We start from the raw sequence: 21609 nt of genomic DNA, 5'->3' as shown, positions 1-21609 counted from the left end.
TAGTTTGTTTGAATCACAGTGTGGCCGCGTGCTTCCCGTAATAAATATCATGATTTAAACGTCTTTAGAGAGTTAAAATATTTAAACTCTTTGTTTTTTTTTAATCAAAACTCGAATCTCATTATTTTTGTTTACATGTGTGTTGTAATAGTTAACATATCAATCTAATTTTGCTTTTTGTCTTTTATAAAATTATTCATGAACACATTGAATAAGTTTAACTTGTTTGCCACGAAATATTTTGAAAAGGAAATGGAAATAACAGCTTGTAACGACTTCCTACATTAGAGTTTTTCTAAATCTTTTAAGAGTTTTCAATAAATTAAAAATAAAATTGTCATCCTTAATTGTGTTTAAGTCCCGTTCATCGACGTGTAAAAAAGTGAATTGTTTTGAAGAAAACATGGCTGCATTGGAATTAAGAATGTACCTGGCGGGGATGTCGATGTTGACTTAAACACTGAAATAAATATAGAAAATCATTTTAAATGTAACACGTCATATTTTCAGTATAATTGATAAAGTAACATTTACTTGGATTAAAATAATTATTTTCAGACGAAAATCTTCAGGTTTTTCTTTCTTAACAGACGTATGAAATATTTTAAGGTGATTTGTTGTTTTTTTAAAACAAAACAAAGATGCATAGTGATTAAAAACCAAACCTGGCGGGGATGTAGAAGTAGATTTAGAAACTGAAATAAATAGAGAAAATGATCTCAAATGAAACACATCATATTCTAGGTATAATTGATAGAATTACGTTTACTTGGATTAAAGTATTCAGATGAAAAACTGCAGTTTTTTTCTTTCATTCTTAACAGACGTATGAAAATTAACACTTAATTTGTTGTTTTTTAAAACAAAACATATATTCACTGTGGCTGGGCTGTAGAAGTAGATTTAGAAAGTGAAAAAAATAGAGAAAATGATCTTAAGGTGGAATAACACACCTGGAACGTCACTCAAAATAACAGGATTTTTTAATAATGAAAGACATGCTGATAAAAAAACTGTACAAATGTCAAATAAGCGAAAAATTTGCAGTTTGGGGATAAAAAATGAATATCTAGAATAATTATTCCTGTAAGTAAAAACAAAAGCCCCTGCGGGATTCGAACTCGGGATGTAAGGATAACAAGTCCGACACTTTTCCACTCGGCTATGGAGTAAGTTACATGTTGCAGTCGATAAAATCCTGTTAATAATACGAAACGTCGTTTCGATCAGCGGCCAGCCATTTTGTGATTATGTGTCATTCCACCTTAAATGTTACAAATAATCATTATCATGTTCAATATAGTTAATAGAGCAATTTTAATTTGGGGTTTTTTTTTAAAAAGTGTTATAAATCATGTTCTCAGTTATTTAATTTTAATGCTTGATTTATTTCTGTTTTTAGGAGTATAATTGTTCATAAATTCATAAGATAACATGTATTTGCATATTTCACACCCAAAACAAAATAATGTAATGTCTAAAAATGAATATTGAATATGTGTTAAATATGAATATTATTATTCTCAAAATTATAATTAAAATGTAGAGAATAATATATCTTCAGACAAAATGCTTTTAAAAAGCATAAAGTGAAATCGTTATAGCAATACATGACACCAGACATGAATTGAATTAATAAATATTAAAATACCATTTCAATAATATGCAATATTAAATATTAAAATACCAATTCAATAATATGCAATATTATGTACTACATGTATTTAGAATCTTTTAATATTGAGTAATATTTTTACAATGTTCTTTTTAATCCATATATGTTTATTTGTTTCATATACACCAAAGCTTGTATCATTTCTTCTTTTTTAAAGAATACGTCACATATTGACACTACAATGATTCATATTATTTGCATGTTACTAGTAATATTCTATCCATTGTATATATCAATCGTACAGACGTCTTTCGTTAATATGTTATTGTATGCATTTTTCATCACGCAAAAATAACGGTAAACGTGAAAATATATCAAACTCTCTTATGTCATCTCGCTACTTCTTACATTAATATATAATATGTTTTACGGTGCGACCGTTGGGGCGAGCACAGCATGTGATCAAACAATCAATTATAATAAATTAATAAAATAAAATTAACAACGTGAAATTTGAATGCCAAAAAATAAAACATACCTATTTTTCAATCAATTTTCATTATTCATAGTTTATAAGATTTGTTATAATTTATTCATTTATATGTAGAACAATAGTTTAATCTCAGATACAATGTTGTTAAATAATAAAGATTTTAATATATAAATATTCATTGCACTGCATCTCCTCTTTTAAAGTGATTGTGATTATGATTGATTGATTGATTTCCCCCTTTTTTTTGCAGTAGACATTTTTTCTTAAACTTACATATAAAACTTGATTCATCATAGAGCTCCCCCCATGCTAAATTTTTTTTTCATTTTTGTCAATTTATACATAGAGCCCTCCACTTTAAAAAAAATAATTAATGTTTAATTTTATTTTTAATTTACGCTTAAAAATATTTGCTTATCATGTTAAAAGAACATGGTGTTGCCCCCCCCCCACCCCCCCCCCCCCCCCCCCGCATGTAATAAATGGAAGTGAAAATAAAGAAACCATTGAACTGCTAAAGAGCTGAAGGATTAGAATTTTCATGATTTATTTTTCTTTTTGCTTGCAAAGATTTTTTGGATGAGGCTGCCATCCACCCACCCACCCCCTTTAAAAAAAGGTGCTGCTATGTATAACGTTACGTTTCAGGAAATTACCGTAATTATAGTGAATAAAATATTTGTGAGCATTCATCCAAACTAGTGCAATTTACAACTGTTTCCTGTATCTGAAGAAATGTCCTTATTCGTCAGCTGTTCTTTATCTTAGCCTTTGCAAGATTTTGAGAGGATTTTGGTAATTTCAGCAGATTTACAATAACTTCAATTAGAGTAATTTCCCCTTATCAGTGCTTATTGTGACGTCAAAGCTGACGTTGGTTAAGTGTCGTCTTACTCTTTAAAACTCCCCTGAGAAATAAAAGTATGCGAAGTATACTGTTTTATTTACTTAAAAAGCATGATGTTGTTAAAATTACACATCTTATAAGCTTTTCAAAAGTTTTACTTTGATTCTCGGGAGAACGTGATGTTGGAACGTGAGGTTGGAAACCATTGGTACTATGAATTGTGGGTCAAAATTTACTGACTCCGAAAAAATATATCGGATCAATGTGTAAACGTTTGTGACGTCACACGATTATTTTTGATTGAAAGTGTACTGAGGTGAACTTTAGAGGTAACATTGACTGTATGTCGCTTACATCGTTATTGATTTTACTGTCTAAATTTGTCTTGCTGATTCTCGTGAGAGTGTGAAGTGATAAAAATTGCCATGATTACAGGGAACTACTGGGACGATTAAAACGATGCATTACTGGTCCGATTTACTGACGCCAAAAAAATCCGTTGAATGAATGTGGAACTAGTCCGAATTTTCTATTCACACACGCCTTGCCGGTAGAGCTCGCTTCGCGCCGGCGCTGCGCGCCGGCGAGCTGCGCTCGCTAATATGTTATTGTATGCATTTTTCATCACGCAAAAATAACGGTAAACGTGAAAATATATCAAACTCTCTTATATCAAGTGTGAATGATCTTCATAATCTGCATAATATTTTTTTCTTGTCCTCAACATGTTGATAACACCATTAGAAACAGTTTAAAAGACCTAAAGATTTTCTAATACTTTCCAATATCTTTTCTGCAAAACACATAAGTAGAATCGCCAGTGACAACACATTCTACTGGAGTTACCGACAAACAACCAAATATTACTGAAATTCTAGAAAACACCAAAGGAAAACTTAAAGTACTAGAAACCTCCATTGGCTGCCACGGTGTTTACAGTGAAGTACTGTGTGCTGGGTGGAGTGTTTGGCATCAAGTATTGTCCCGGATCTATGATCGCATTAAGAAAATATGATGTCATTAACATTTGTTCAAATTTTATCAGAGAGCTTTATATCTATACAGGAAATAGTCGGGTGTTCTTATGGGAAATCGTTGTACATTTTCCCCTTCTTCACTAGAAATTTATTCAACATTTAAAGCAAGTTAAGGCAAACAGAGAGAGACAAATGTAAATGCAAACTGTGTATTTAAATTTAATAATTGCTAAAATTAAATTTGTTTACATTCAACTTAACCAAAATAATGGTATATAGTACATCTATTTGCTCATAAGATATGATATTGCATTTTAATGATATGATTAATGTTCATTTTTATGTCAAAATGCAAAAACGTTTGAAATCAGTTGAAAGCTTTAATTTAATTCAGGATTGTAGAAACTGAACATCTCCAAACAAACTATAGAGAAAAAATTACACATAGACGAATAAATAAAGTTTATTCTTTTAAATCAATTGCATGTCGAAACCATTCTTAGAAATTTTTATCTCTTATTTCTCTTTGACTTATACTTACAGTTGCACTCATTACAATGTTTCCTGCAGCGATCTCTCATATAGGCGCGGTAGTTCGTATTTGTACACGATCCATCCACATACGCTTTGCAGTTTACATCCAAGTCTTGGCAGGGAGGCAGTAAATCTATTCAATTTAAAAAAAAACAACACTTCTTTTAGTCTAAACCAACTTAATATGTTACAATATATACAGTCACGTTTAAAAACGGTTATAGTCAAAAAAGATGATCCGAGTCTTGCAGTAACACATTGTTGTGTTTAAAATTTCCAAATAGCCAAATGTAGATGTGAATATAATTTGTAAATCACAAGTAAGAATTTTTTTATCAATGTCATCTTTTTTTTTTAATAAAATTGTTCTGGGTCAAGAGAAAGTAACACAATTTTTGGCGCATCATTTGATTCAAATTCAGAACCAAACGTCACAATATGACGCGCGTGCAAAGCAAATAATTTGTAATATGAAAAACATTCTTATTGCATACACAAGTACTCTGAAGTTGGCATAAAAAGATGCTTGAGTTTCTGTTAGACAACATCTATGTAGTTTTTGGAAAATTAATCAAGTCTTTCAACAATCTGTTGGAATTACCATGGGTACCAATTCTGCCACATTGTTAGCAGACCTATTTTTGTATTCTAATGAAGCAGAATTTATTTCTTTTAAAACTTGCACGTAAAAAAATTAGTCACTCGCTGTGGCCTTCAAATCAAAGTTCATGTATATAAACGACGTATTATTAATTAACAATTGTTACTTCCATACTTTTGTCGGCTCGATTCATCCCAGAAAATCTCAAATAAAAGATACCTGTCATCTGTTTCATATTTGGATATTTTACTAGAAATAGTAATTGATGGTAACTTTACAACCAAACTTTATGATAAACGTGGTGACTTCAATTTTTCTATAGTCAACTTTCCTTACTTATGTAGCAATACACCTTCATCATCTGTATATGGTGTTTTTGTCTCTCAGTTAGTTTGATACACAAGGCCATGCTATTCGTATGAATAGTTTCTAAGGCGAGGCAAGCTACTGACAAACAAGTTGATAAAACAGGACTATCAACAGTCTCGTTTGAAACCTTTCATGGTTTTTTGAGATGGTTGTCTACTTGACAGTTTGTTATTTTCATTTTTCATTTCAGTCTTTCCTTCAATAACAATGCTAAAGAGTACCATACCAAATGGTATGTTTTTCCGAATTGGGAAATCTTTTAAAAGTGTTCTTTTTTCTTGATCAACTGAGCATTTTTGTTTTTAAATGTAATAGATCATGATTTCAATAAGTATATTGACCACGTTTTGAGAAACATACCTCCAACTTACAAAATTAGTCTTCTGAAATGTTCAAATACTCCGATCTTAGAGTTAAACGAATGGTTAAGAACGCTAGATTTCATTTATTTATTTAATTACATCAAAGTTAGTGAAGACCCTCATCAAGCTTCTATTTTGACGTTGGACCTTTCCATTTTTTATCTGTATGTTTTAACTCTCATGCGTTTATGATTTGACTAATTTTCGGTAACATCCATTGAACTTACTTGGACAGTATCCACATCTATAGGGACAGTAGACTCTGGCCCAACCCTCGTAAGCTCCTACACACTTATCGTCAGGGTAGTACCAGCAGTTCAGCGACGAGTTATCCCTACACCACGTAGACACTGTAGAATGAGAGTATTTATTCCTCACTCAGAATCACCACTTTGAAAGTTTCACTGTTGTTTAAGTTTGAAAACCTGTAGCCCTATTCACAAAAAACAATTACGTTTAATTTTTCACACTTAAACGGGCATAGTCACAATTTCGGTATAAATTTGATTTTCCGTTGTTTTAATATTTACAACGCTTAAGTAAGGTATTTTGAATAGTTAATCAAAATCTTAGTGTCAGACGTTGTGTTTTAAGAGATATACAGAGCTCACAATTCATTATCATGGAAACAAATCTACGTTATTTTTTTGTTTACATTTTGGATGTTGAAGTTCCAGTTTTAAACCACAACTGAGTGTGATAAATTCTAGGAACTATTTATTTATGTTTAAAACGAATCAGAACAGAGAAATGAAAAATGACAACAACATATCAACTTCAAAAAAGGACAATTACCTGTTTATTGAACCAATGTAATAAAAAAAACAGGGCTCGAGCCTTGTTTACACGACAAAGAACTGTGAGCTCTGTATCTTGCTTGTAAGTCTACGACTGACACTCAAATTTTGGTTGATTATTAGAAAGGCATTTGTAAAGCATTATAAACAATAGAAATAGAAAAATAAAATTTGACCAAAATCTTGACCATGCCCCTTTAAGAGAGGGTATGTGCTATCGACATAAATCTCGAAATAATTTTATTAAAAGTAGCACAATCTGACGTTTTCATTCACGATAAAAATCTATCGTTTTGTTTGGTTTTTTTTGTTTGTATGAAAGGGCTACTGGCAATTTATTTTAAAATGCCAAAAATTAAAAGATTGTTCAGTGATCTGGGATCCACAATATTAGTTACATGGTTTGTAGTTGACCAAGTATGGTTTAAACATGGTCAGTAAATTCCATATAGGGCGAGAACAGAGCTCGAGCTCCCATATGGAATTTAATGACCATGTATAACCATATTAGGTCAACTGCAAACTATGTAAAGATTATATCTTACCGTCTGTCTTTTTATATTGACAAAAAGGTAATAAAACAATGGAAAAAAGCTTTTGTATTAATATTACAAGTTTCAATTTTAGTACGAAACCTGATGTCATAATGCTCTAAAATGACGTCATAATGCTCAAAGGGGGTAATATTTTCTACTGACTATGTATGGAATAAACATAGTCTCCATGTGACTGCTGTAAGCCAATGATTTATTTTACAATTTAGCAGGAGGTAAGATATATTAGAATACAATACTTACATTTGCAAATAAACGTTTCTGTCTAAATTCAAAGAAGAGCAAAACATTCATGTACGACTGGACTAGTGTAAAAGTTATATATTTGATACACATTTGATATCATAATGATCGTTTATTGCGAGTTTATTGGTTGAAATGTTAGATATTTACAATCCAAAAATAAAAATACCACAGTTTTATCTATAATTTGTCAAAATGATAATTTTATACTATCTGAATTCCTCAAATGCAATTATTATAGATGAATAGCAAGATTGACAGTTTTACTGATATTTGATCTAAGTTGGAAAATGATCAGGTATTTTGAAAAGCTATTCGGACATCAATGGATCTGCAGTAAGAGTAATAATGTGACAATGTGACCGACTCCTTTGATATTTTTAACATTGCTTTTTAGAATTTTTTAAGACTGATTAGGACTTATTAAACAATCAGATTTCAGCCAGCAGATTGATAATGATATTACCGAACCATCAGAAATATGGATACCTGAGTTAAACGCCGTTGTCGTTGTTGTAGGTTCTAAAACAAAATAATAGACGCTATTTTAGATAATATTTCCTTCTTTTTAATATCAAGTTTCAAGTTTATTTTTTCATTAATAAACAAATACATATATTGGGTGCATAGCTGTTTTGATTATCAACTCCAATTAGTGCACAAATTATTTTCATTATTGTTTGCTCTTCCAAAGACTTGATAACAATGGAAACTGACCTGGGGTGGTTGTCGGCAGTGTGCTAGAGACCAGGTATTCTGTAGGGGCTACAATAAAAGGAAAAACAAAGGTTAATTACAAATCCTCAAATGTACCTTGAAATCAACGTACATTGAACGAGAGAGAGAGAGAGAGAGAGAGAGAGAGAAGGAGAGAAAGAGAGAGAGAGAGAGTTTTACATTGCGTATACATTCATTTTACATCAATACTTTATATATTTTTAATACAATTATTTAAGATAACTAAGCCTTGAACAATATTCTGTCATACTCCTCCAAAATTCATTACTGTAGGGTTAGTGGAAGTCCAAAATTGTTTAACCTTACTGTAGTTAAAGCTTTGTTGAGTATGAAATGGTCTATTTGTGCATGTCTGCATAGTTTAATTCGCCTAAAATATTTTCTTCGTGGCAAATGTCCTATAATATCGACCAAGCTTTTCCTTTATGACAAGAATTATGTTCCATATGCATTTTTAAACAGAAATATGCATTGAAATAAGAAGTACCATAAAACAATGCTTCTGTGTAGAAAAATTTGTCACACATAATTTATATCGCATTTAGTCTGTTGCAATCATTTTGACTTAAAAAACCAAATGGCATTTGGGTCACATCGTTCACCCGTACACCACTTTTTGAGATCAACCTTTGCTTTAACTTACCAATCTTATTTTCCTAACCCTTAATCAACAAAAAGCAAATATTATAAAATTTGAAAATAAATAATGAACAAACTCAAATAAAAGTAGCGTCCTGTGACTTACTTTTGAACAAAGATTAAGTGATGTTATACAATACAACGTTTTACATAATTTGATTATAACAAACCAAATTTGACAATAATTATTTTTCAAGGACTAAGTATTTTTCAAAGAGTAAAAAGAGGTGATCAAACGCGGTCGGGCATGATCATAATCATATCCAAAAGGCTTTATGATTGATTTTACCATGCCCGATCGTATTTGATCTCCTTATAATTTCAAAAAATCATCACTTATTACTTATTACTTGTATTTATATATAATTTTACTAATTGTTTCATCATATAATAAATTACAGTCACACATTTTACGGATTTCTTTCTTTTCCTTTAATTATGCAAGCCCAGCTTGCACCCTACAGTACGTCATTTGCGTCGTTGATAAACTGTACTGGACAATACATTACAAATTTCATTCATATTGTTATCACAAACAAAGACATTTGAAAATGTAAATATAAATTAAACAAGGTCACTCTGACTTTGATATGAGGATATGAAGATAAAAAAGATGGACATAGAAATATCACTAAATGTAACATATTTTAAGAAAAAAAGTTATTAAGCAATTTTCTTAAATGATTATTTGTTAAACTTTAAACAGCACCTTGGGTCCTAGTTTTGAACTGGGACCACAGTCTGTACATTCTGGAATCTACACTTTCACAGGATGATTACGTAATAATTTTTATAGATTTTAATAATATTTTTCAAAATAGTTCTATGCTGAAAATACAAACCCATCTGGGGCCCAGGTATTGGCTTGCAACCCTCTTGAGGTCCCAGTATTGCTTTATGGATCATAGACTAAACAACTGAAATTGTCCTCTATATGCTGGGAAAATTAACATATTAGATGCAGTGGTTCTTGGGAAGAAATTTTAAGATACACACCCTATTTTCACTGTTTCGTGATTAGCTCCCCTTTAAAAGTGATTTAGACTTGTGAAATGTTTGGTTTAATTTGGGCCAGTGGTTCTCGAAAAGAAGTTAAACTGTGAAAAGTTAACCAACAGAAAAACAGACGAAGAAGAACAGGTGACAAGAATGTTTCACTTTCGGTTCAGTTGAGCAAATAATTTGACACCACAAACGTTCTCTTTATTGGCCTTTTTTTCAGACCTTGCCGATAATAAAAAGAGAAGTAGATTAATGGTATGAGGTCAAAAATATTTTCAACGGCTTAAACTACCAACAGTTTACTTAAAAATTATCTCAAGACATAAGATTACGAAGAGAAAACTACTTTATGATACAAAATTGTTATCATGCCAATATATTACAGCATTACAAAAATAGTTGTTAAAAGAATTACCTCTGCAGAAGTTACAGAATTTCCTGCAATGTTCTCTCATGTATTGGCCATATTGCTCTTGATGACAAACCTCCTTACCAAACTCATTACAGTAATCTAAATTGTCCACACACGGAAGTTTCTCTGAAAGACACAATCCTCTTACATTCATGGTTTCCAAAGAATAAGAATCTTATCTTGTTGATGGCAGAAATGAAACAAGTAGAATTTGTTTTTATACGACTGAAGTAACGAAACAAATACTTCACATTTAGTTTTTTTGTTATTAATAAATAAAATATTTATCAATTTTATGTAAAAAAAAAAAAAAAAAAAAAAAAAAGCATCTGCTTTGATTAAGGATGGGGTGCAGATAGTTAATATGCTTTTTTTTTTTTTTTTTTTTTTGCGCATGCTCGTCATGTAAGGCGGTCGGGATTTCTTTAGAGGGGTGCCTACTTCTGCCGAAAAAACCAAATTTTAATGCATTAATCGAACCAAAAGAAGTGAAAATCATGTTGAGAGATTTATCTAATGACTATGTGGTGATTCTATGGTGATTTTGTGATAAACAAAACCTCTGGAGTTTAATTTTTCAACAAACTGAAGGTTCCTTTGTCCGGCCAAGGCGCGGTGAGTTAAACTCATACTAACATTCCAATGTCTAACCTACAAAACAATAACATAAGCACAAAAAAGAGAGCACTACGGGACAGTATGGATTCCACTGATGGAAAAGAAAACGGCGGTCCAGAAGGATACCAACTTAATGAGATTATGTCAGGCATATCCAATATTCAAAACACTCTTGCAAATTTCATGTTGAGACTAGACAGTCAAGGTCGTCAAATGGACGAACTCGCAAAAGAAGTCCAGGGTCGAGATGGCATTCAAGAGCGTCTAGAGCTAGTTCAAGAACAAGCTAATGATACTGTTTATTCGGTAACTGAAATAAATAATTCACAAGAAATTATGTCCAGAGAGATTAGCCGCCTCAAAGACTATGTCATTAAACTAGAATTTAGGGTTAATGTACAAGAGAAACAAATTCTTGAATTAAAATCTCGTTCAATGGAAAATAATGTGATAATAAGTGGGCTCGATGAAAAACCAAACGAAAATCTGGCAAGCGCCGTAAGGGATGCTTTTATGCAGGAACTGGATCTAGGCGTGGAAGAAGTTGATTCGTTCCATATTCTCAACCTTTTTAGACTGGGAGAAAAAGACCCTACGCACAAGAGGAAATATCCAAGACCCATCTGTATCCAGTTTGGATATAAAACTCACAAAGACAAAGTAATGAGTAGAGTGAGGGTCTTAAAAGAAAAGAAATCCCATATCCGATTGGCTGTCCAACAACCCGAAGAAATACGCGAAAAAAGGAAACGTCTGTACGATATCCAAAAAAAGTACTCAGCCAAAAATGTAGAAACAAAAATAAAAGGAGACAAGCTGATTTTCACCAAAAGTGGAAATGTTTATCGGGACAAAACAGGAACTAGACCAACAGCCGAGGAAGTCATCTCAGGTGACCAGGTGAAGATAACGGTAAACAAGGGCAAACACATTGAAGACAACCAAAACCGGTTCGAGTCGCACGCCACGGCAGTGAATTCGTACAAACAGGTCAAAGAGTCGCTGATCGAAATACTCAGGCTGCCAACAATATCCAGCGCAAGTCACAATGTGTACGCCTACCGGTTCGCAGGCAGTGATGGTATGGTACATGAGGGTTCTGAAGATGACGGCGAGCATGGGGCGGGGAGAACTCGACTTAGCGCCATGAACGACAACGGAATCCAGAACGCGCTGATTGTGGTCTCCAGATGGTTCGGAAACAAAATCGGTATGCGTCGCTTCACCCATATCGTTGATGCGGGCTTGAGCGCCGGGAAAAACATAAATCCGTCCTAGCCAAAATGTGTTGACGTTGAATGCAAGTGCGTAAGCACTGCTACATACATGTACTTACCATGCTTACATGCGAGTTTTTCTCTTCGACATTCCGTTCACTGATGTAATCATATTTTACGTGCTTTGGATTAATTGATTAATTCTTCAACTGATTGAAATTGTATTTATCTATTCATATATATACTTTTTTTGTATTTATCTACATGTATTAATTTTCTGAAACATGTTTTTGATTTTTCAAAACATTCCGGAATTTAATGAGCTACTTTTTATCTACCCGTGAATTGATTAATTTACTCATAATAGAGATACTCATTTTTTGTATTTCCGAATTTACTAACCATGCTTCTGATGTTTTTTTTTTCTTCTTTTTTTTAAACAAAATTACAGTCCGGAAATTTTTTGGTTTCTGGGCTTATTCGGTTTTGTATTCCGGAAGTATTTGTATCGGTTCTATTCTATTTTTACCGCATACATACCAACATCCGGTTTGATTTGCTCTAACGAGGTATGATTTCTACCTTTTTTTTTTATCCATTTCTATTTGTTTATTAAACCTTACATATTCAGCCACTAGTCCTTAGGTGGTAGGAAATGCATTCTCCTTTTCCGAGTTAATTATTGACTGTGCTTTATTTATTTTTTTTACACTATTACTAGATTGATAGGTTGCAGGATTGTAAATTTGCACTAGCGTTTGCATAGGATAATATTTTATACAATGCAGCCTGTCTCCCTTAAATATATTCTTACTAAAATAGGAGGGAATGTATTTGATACTTCCTGTCCGTTTCCATAAAATGTATTATTTTTCAAACTTTTTTTTAACTCTACCTGAACATAACTTTAACATATACAGGTTTATCGGCAGCTGTATAGCATGCCAATGTTTACAAATGATAAACAATACCAATTCATGCGCCGAATCAACACCCTTGCTATGTCATAGCACTTTTTTCTCTTCTATACACTATATATCTCTTTTAACTGTCTTCTGCAGGGGTAAAGTATTATTAAATAATCCTAATGGACAACAAAGCACTTAAAGAAAACAAGTTAAAAATAATATAAGTGAAAAATTGTAGTTATAGAGATAAGTTTGTTTTTTTTGATCGATGTGAACCCTCATATCATTTCATTTGTTTCCAGTATAGCATAGTCTATACTTGTATTGTAATCCACCTGCATAATCTCTCTCTCTCTCTCTCTCTCTCTCTCTCTCTCTCTCTCTCTCTCTCTCTCTCAAAATCAGCTTCACTTCATATGAAATATACAAAACTGTACTATTAAGTAGAAATAGTATAAAGACTATGTAATATGTTTATAAAAATGTTACAATCAGTATTATGTTACATATGTACATGTGTTGTGAAATGAAAAACCCAATAAAAAAAAAAAAAAAAAAAAAATATTTGCTTCTGTGTAATTTTATACTATTGTAAATGAATTGAACAGATAAATTATTTTTTGCTATTTTAAGTGAAGGATATCAACAGAAAATTGCCATTGTTTAAGAATAAATCGATGTAAAATTAAAATTAATTTATATTAAAGGGGGATGGTCACGATTTTATGTCAAATTCTATTTTTATTATTTGCAATGCTTTAGAAATGCATTTCTAATGATCAAATGAAATTTGAGAGTCAGTCTTTCAGTTTTAGCAAGATACAGAGCTCACAAATCTGTGTCACGTAAACAAGGCTCGTGCCATGTTTTGTTTTCATAGGTTCAATATACCAATAAAAACCTTTTTCAAGCTGATTTTTTTTATCTTCTTATTAATTTTAAGCATAGATAAACAGTTCCCAACGTTAAACGGATTCATTTTAGGTATAAAATTGAAATTTTCACTTCAACATTCATAATGTAAACAAAAGCTTTGTTAAAATCCATAGCAAAGAATTGTAAGCTCTGTAACTCGCTTATAATTCAACAAATGACACTCAAATTTCGGTTGCTTTTAATAATGCCTCACTGAAGCATTGTAAACATAAACATTAGAAAAATATTTTTTGACCAAAATCGTGACCATGCCCCTTTAATATTTGTAGATATTCATGGGTTCCATGATTAGCTAACTTGTAAATTCCAAATGCAACCTTTTCTTACTTGCCAAATTTTACGTCCCATTACCTCCATGTCTTATTTCATTAACTTTGATAACGATGTACAATAAAGCTTGGGATTTAAAGCTGAATGAAGCATGGAAACGATCCATCCTATTTTCATTTTTACCATTTTTCTTTGTTTGGAAGAGTCTAATTAACAGGTTTACTCTTCGTTTCCTCCTCTTACTTATCAATATACTTACGAGGGCAGTATCCACACCTCAAACTACAGTTCTTTCTAGCCCAGGTCTCAAACGGTCCCACACAGTCTGTGTCCTTGTACCGGAAACAGTCCCGTCCCAGCACATCGTAGCAAGCTGTGGGAACAAAATCAAAGTACTTAAATAAGTATCTTATATGACAACACTCAGTGAAGTTTGAATAATTTACTGTAGGTGTTCTGTAGTACATGTAGTTGGATAGGTCTGTGTATTTTGCATATCTACCACTAGATAGAGAGAGGAGAGAGAGAGAGAGAGAGAGAGAGAGAGAGAGAGAGAGAGAGAGAGAGAGAGAGAGAGAGAGAGATAAATTGATAGATAGAGAAAGATAGAGAAAGATAGAGATAGATAGATAGATAGATAGATAGATAGATAGATAGATAGATAGATAGATAGATAACACAAAACATAAATGCAATTTCCATTTTACATTTTTAAACAAAATGGTGTGAGATAAACTGAAAATTAAAGCCAGTGGCAGTACCGTCATTCAGACACTGGTTTGTGACATTTTAACCGACATAATTTCAAATCACTTAATAACAACTGATAAAGATGCACATGTGTATTACATTCTAAAAAAAAAATATCCATCTTATGGCTTGTTTCGATTTATTTGAAGAAATATATAGAATTTTTACTGTTTTATATAATGCAATTAAAATTATAGTGTATATTGCTAAAGTTAAATCAATTTAAATTGCGTGACTGTTCAACGTCTTACCTTTATTATAAAGATCAATACTTAAACCAAATTGTATGAAAAAATTGAATTTATTCACATCTTATCAACCCGTTAAGAATTGAAATTTAATTACATTTAGTCTATGTGAAAAAAATAAATCACTTGCTGTAGCCTTCTACTCAACTCAACATTCAGGTATATCGACGCCGTATTATCAATTAACAATTGTTACTTCCGTACTAACGTCGACTCGATATATCCCAGTGAAACTGAAATAAAAGATACCACAGAGTCTGTGTCATCTGCTTCATATTTGGATATTTTACTGGAAATGGACATTGGTGGTAACCTTACAACAAAACTTCTTTTCGTACGTTCTTTGGTCGATACATCGACAATGTCAAAAAATACAATCTTCCACTGGGTCGCATGCTGACTGACGTTTTTCATACTAAGTGTTAGACCATAAATATTCACCTAATCAGTAATTGTCTACGGAATTTTCCGGTTTTTTTCGAGTTTGACAAAGAGCACACTGCGGTTGCAACCGGTCAGCAGAGGATGATTACCCCTTCTAGGCACCTGATCCTACCTCTATCTTTTTGGAGGTCCGTGTTGCTCATCTTGGAATTTGTATTTCGTTTTATGGATTTTTGAGATGGTTGACAGTTTGTTAATGTCATTTTTCATGGCCTATTTCCTGATTTCTTCTATTGAAATAGATTTAGATTTCTATATATTTTTATGTAAAAAAATGTATTATTATTTCACGTTTAAAGAACTAATAACAATTTTGGTGTTTATGATTATACCATTAATCATGTTATACTATTATCATGTTATGATTATTCTGTGAAGGGTCAGTGAATCTGCCATCTGTCTGTCTGGCTGCTATTGTGCTCTACTTATATCTCCTCTGTTCTTCGAGTTATTTTGATCCTTACTTTATACATGTAAAGATATATGACAACCGGTAATTGGGTCAAAGTCACTTTATTTTCAGAAAGAATCTTAGATATAAATGTAGACCATAGTCAATGAAAAGCTACAAGGAAATCATGCATATGTCAGAATTATATAAAATATCTATTTTTTTTTTCATATTTTGAATTTTGAAAATCGAACTTCGAAACTTAAACTACGTCAATTGCTTTCAAAGTGTCTAAGAAAGCGGCACGGTAAAGGGCTAATGATAATCTCACAATTTCAATACTTAGAATTATAAGGATCATTTAGGTTCACGGATTTAAAAATAAATCGTTCTTAATATATCAGCAATCGCGATTATTGCTAAATCATCGATTGATATGAAAATACAGATAATGCTGAAAAAAAATAATAGTTACCAGTTATAAAATGAAATATGTAGGTGATGTTTGCAAAGTGCATTTTAAGTCTCTTGATTGAATTAAATTTAAAATTAAAACACTCTTATAGATCACTGACACCAGTTTAGTGATTCTTGGTTATCAGACCACTGTCTATCGAGATGACCAATGACATTTTAGTCAACCAGCCCTTACCTGAGATTACAAAAAGTAAAAACAAAATAGCTTCTTAAGAATAATGATATATACACTACGATAAGCATACACAAATTACAACCGAAAAGTATTTATTAACTGATCATGATTTACTTAAGTTATGAGGTCAAGTTCTAAACATATAAATATATATATAACAAATACAATGACAAAAATATCTGACAAACCGACACAAATTTAGTGACAATATTTATTTCTCTTTATATCCTAAAAGCGCTATCAGCCAGATATTCATTTTCAAAATAATACATGGTATACTATCAACATTTTCTTTTCTGATTTCAAACTCATCAGATTATTTGAATTCATAATGATAAAAAATTACCCGGCGGCGCAGACAAATTTAAAGCAAAACTTTAAATTATATATTTATGTGAAAACTGAAATCACCTTTTAACCACACCGATCTTTTTTATTTTTCCGAGAGCTTAAAAATATTTTGTAAATAAACTGCATAAGAATCACAAATGTATCTTGACCTTCAGAGGCCGCTGGTGCTGTAATGGTGATCTTCTCTGTCGCCATCGCTCCATCTGGTATTTCGATGGCCACCAAAAACACCCAGAGAAAAACCAACAACCTGTACGCCTCCATGTACTTTGCAAAGTGTCGATCAAGCAACACTTGGGTTCGACGAAAGAAAAGATAAAATAATATTGGTTCTTGTCTGGTTTATACGTACTGTAAAAGGAAATGAAACCTAAATATCAATGAAACACGAACATTACAGATATTGCGGAAATATATGCATGACCCAATTGACAAATATAATAGTTACTATGGCAGCTTACGTTCCACAAGGGTCACGGTTTTGTATATACTGACTTGATTGGAGGAGACAAATCTGACGGAAGGTCTAAGTTTTTTGTAAAAATATCAATCTAAGGAATAGTCTTTTATTAGCTTGTATTAATATACAATTATTTAATGCTTGAGCAGTCACCAAACCCGAGGTGCAGAGAACAGTTCAGTATGATCTATTGCCCGAAGCCGACGGCCAAGGGAATAAATTCGGGTCTATTGACTATTCAGGCATTAAATATTTGTTTTATTACCTAATATCTTTTTTAGAATTTTGTGTTCACAATTATAAATTACAGTAGGTTTTCAGATCATTGTGCATTCAGTTCATTGTTAGTCAATGCCAATATGACCTTAAAGATAAATTTTAAGAACAATTGTGAATAAACAATTCATAATAAAGTTATCGTTTAATCTTGTAAACTGTTTTCTAAAATGCGTTTCCAGTCCAAAAGATCACAGTCTATTGACTGGCGGTCTCATAGATTGTAGTCTATTGACCGGTAGTTCAATAGATCACTGTCAAACCTGAATACCCATACAAAATAGACGAAAATATTTAATCGGTAAATAAACAACAAAATCCTCTTGATTAGGTAATAACAGGAAATATGATTGGGATGGGTGGGAGTTAAAATAATATCCAAATAATACACATTCTTAAGCAATATTCTTTTATCAACTTGCTTTTACAGGTAATAAAGTAGGATAAGAATAAGGATGTAAATTAAAATAGGATCCAAAAATCACAGTAGAAAGAGAACGATCTATAATATCTTTGGAATTATTGTAAAAAATCTTATCGGCGATTTACTCTCAGACTGAAAGACAACTTTTGTGATATATGAACAAGACTGGCTAACTTTTTTGTTGTATTTTACAACGAATGGCACTGTAGCTCCCAGATCGCCCATCTTTTTCAGACTGGGAGCTAAAGGCCTGCAGCTAGGGTTTATTATTTAGAATCAAAAAGAAAATTTGTAAACAAATTATGGCCAACTAAACACAGTAGAGGGTCTGTAGTTGCACCAGGAACCATGAACACAAAGAAGGTTCTTTTTAATTGCATATTCTTCGCATGTATATATACAAATGCCAAAGCCAAATTGCAAATGTGCTACAGGTCTGTATTACTAAGATGTTGTACAAAAAAAGCTCAAAAAATATTATCATGAACACCGCATGACACTAATACCCCATTAAATATATTTGACCTTTTGAAGTTGTTTCTGAAGTCGTAGAAGGTTGCCACACCTACTAAACCTCCAGATCTTATCCAAAACGACGTTTTCCTTTTTCCAAAACTTAAAAAGTTCTTATCTGGTCGTCGTTTACAGTCCCCTAAAGCCCTCAGCTCAGCCATCAGTCAGTGCCTCTAGGGTCTACCTACATCAGCGTACAGCGACACATTTTAGAAATTGTTTCATAGATCTTTAAAGTTTGACTGACTATCTATGATTAGATAAAAATCCCTCAGGTATGAAACTTCGTTGCGTATGCCCCAGGTAAACCCTAACCATTCCATAGTTAGGATCGATGTCCTACATTGCAGGCCAAAACATTAAACAAAAAAAACCCCAGAATTTATAGTAATATCTAAAAAATATTATTTATTCCGTCTAACTTAATAAAGACGAAAACTATTATATGTTTAATGCACAGTCAGGATTGTTCAGCAATTCACTATGATCATGATCGTTTTACATCTATCACTCCTGTTACATTGCACGAGGCCCAAAGTAAAATCTAAAGAGTCTCAACTAGGCGACTTGGCGTTATTTGGCACAGGGTTATCCTCCTATAACATATACAACACAAATTAACCCAACTTTAAACCTGACAAGAATTCATAAATACGCATCATTTCCCTTTTATTTCCGACTACCGCCATATTAGTTGTCGATTTCTATTGTTCTGCTTATCGCTACACACCCTCTATATAAGGCTGAGAACCCTTGTCATGCTTCACCGCATTCAGGAAGCTCATACGCCCGAACACGTTACCTTGGATGAAAAGACTTGTAAAAACGCGTTTTGAACAAAAATAATATGACAATACTTCACTGGCAAGATATATCCAATAAATGACGAAACAAGACAGACGCAGATACTTAAAAAATACCTTGATAATTGTAGATCGTTTTCCTGTGTATGTTATAACACTGATCATGCGCAAACCACACACTCTGGCAGATCGAGCAATGTCAATTATCGAAGGGATTTTATAAACGGGGAGTTTTTGTAGGAACGGATGGAAACGTTGATACTTTCTTGGATTTACTATCATTGAGCTACTGTGTTGGATGTAGTGTCGTCGGGGTTTTCAAGATGATGCAGACGTTATGCACTCTGTATGAACGACACACGTGTTCAATGTGCATGCGAAGTAAGGCAGCACTGTCTGTGCAAAATAATACGGATACCTTGGACATCCTTTCAAAGAATAAATATATTTTGTATTTCATTGATTGTTGTTTTCTTTATTCTTTATTACTACATTTTACTACATTTACTGCATTTAGAAGTCCTCGCAACGTGAATGCCTCGATCGGAAAGCAACCGACCGTAACTTTCTCAACCGGTACATATACCCCAGTGGCTATAACAATACAATATAAGGTGTCCCGCAATATTTTCTACTTCTCCAAGGTTGAGTTTCCTATCTCTATGGCGCTTCTGTAAACTGTCCATAGTCGCACTCTGGTCTTCCAGCAACTATATGGTAGTCCGTGCCGCAATCAGCTATATTGAAAGAAAGTGTATGCAAAACATTTTAAATAGCTGAACGCAAAACCAATTTGGATCCTGTTGGTGCCATTGGTTAGAGCACGATTGTCTCAAAGACACTTTATGATACGGTTCAATCTGGGAATACAGATTTTTTCTATAACAGCGGTTGAAACAGATGCATAGCTTGAGCAGGTGCATGCGGTTTTCGTTTATTCTGCCTACCAAACTAACCGATACACAAGGGTCATGCATCGTGGTCTGCATCTACTCTGGAATTGCCCAAAAGGAAGAATTTGTCCTTTGTTTTGGTATTAAAGTCAGTGTTTCATTGCGGGAAGCAATGTTTACATTCTGAGTTCGTTGTTTATGCTGTCGCACGCCAGTAGTCTATACATTCCACGTGCACATTCCAGCATTCCAGTTTAATAACTCTTTCTCTGTAGTGCATCCTACTTCGTGCAAAATATTAAGACTACTTTTCTGAATGTTCCTCTTCTCAGTGCACACAATACGAAGACGGACCTGTATCTTATTGTTCAGGTGAGGCGGCGATACATGCTCTAATGAGATGGGATTTCTCTAATCGTCGGGAACAATCCATGGCGCCAAGTCTTAGCCAATCGAGCTGCAACTCATAACTTGTACTAGTAACTGCTTCTCCTCTTGTTCATTTCAAAACTGAAATTTCGTTGCCAGAGGTTTTGATACTTGTCAGGGAGATAATATATAAAAGACAGGCTGTTTCCCAGGCAGCAGATCCCCTTTCTATGTCATTCGTAAAATCAAAGGAGCATATCACTGCATATCAAGATTTAGCCGCATACCAGCAGATGTTTAAAAGCAGGATGTTCCTTCCCCCAGGTTGACTTCCTCGTTAGGATGACGATCGAGTGTCATTTTCCCAAAGCATAGGGTTATTTGCTCTCAACTTGGCGGTCGGTAAAGCATTTGGTTGTACTCTGGGCTCTGAGCTTGTTGATTTAGTACCTCCCTGTATATATCATTTGGTTTACATGCAATTTTAGGACACTACATCTTAAGCAAAATTAAAACTGGCATAGTTATCCGGCCTGTTTTAGATAAGAACTTACAATGATACAAGTTTCATGCATGTTTAACCGAGTTGGATCAATATTGCTGAGGTTGTATTTTGTTTGTTATTCTTGTGTTTTTTGATAACTGGATTCCATTCTTCCCGCTTGGTGGGTTGTGAATAAAATAGCTACTAGAAGTTGGGCATCTTCTACATAAACTGAAAGTTAAAATCTAAATAATATCCTTGGTAGTTTACTAGGCTTTTGTTTTCCCAGTTTTAGCCTTCCTTGTTGAAGCCATTCATAACAATGTTTTGAGGTGAAATTAGGTCATTACGAGAGATACACAAGATAATCAACACAAAAATTTGAGCACTGTAACTCTTTAATATGATATCATTAGATT

General features: G+C 32.9%; 1 protein-coding gene across 1 annotated transcript; it reads right to left on the bottom strand.

Moving 5' to 3' along the window:
- Positions 1–284: 284 nt before the first annotated feature.
- Positions 285–17296, bottom strand: LOC117692222 (uncharacterized). The gene is made up of 11 exons (XM_066072529.1): positions 17118–17296; positions 14392–14505; positions 10187–10309; positions 8110–8157; positions 7882–7914; positions 6026–6148; positions 4474–4599; positions 3868–3945; positions 666–695; positions 431–460; positions 285–301 (listed from the first exon to the last, which is right to left on the bottom strand). The coding sequence occupies exons 1-11, from the start codon at positions 17230–17232 to the stop codon at positions 285–287; spliced, it is 837 nt and encodes a 278-aa protein (XP_065928601.1). The 5' UTR covers positions 17233–17296.
- Positions 17297–21609: the final 4313 nt, after the last annotated feature.

Source organism: Magallana gigas, chromosome 9 (genome assembly GCF_963853765.1).
Source record: "Magallana gigas chromosome 9, xbMagGiga1.1, whole genome shotgun sequence".
NCBI lineage: Eukaryota > Metazoa > Mollusca > Bivalvia > Ostreida > Ostreidae > Magallana > Magallana gigas.
Note: the sequence above shows the minus strand (reverse complement) of the source record. Positions and strands in the feature narration are given on the sequence as shown.

Excerpts from the sequence above, each read along its gene's own strand:
- LOC117692222 (XM_066072529.1), bottom strand. The coding sequence starts at position 17,232 with ATGGAGGCGTACAGGTTGTTGGTTTTTCTCTGGGTGTTTTTGGTGGCC. Across the intron at positions 7,915-8,109 it reads ACTGCCGACAACCACCCCAG|AACCTACAACAACGACAACG; the intron begins GTCAGTTTCCAT and ends ATTTTGTTTTAG. Across the intron at positions 461-665 it reads TACTTCTACATCCCCGCCAG|TGTTTAAGTCAACATCGACA; the intron begins GTTTGGTTTTTA and ends TATTTATTTCAG.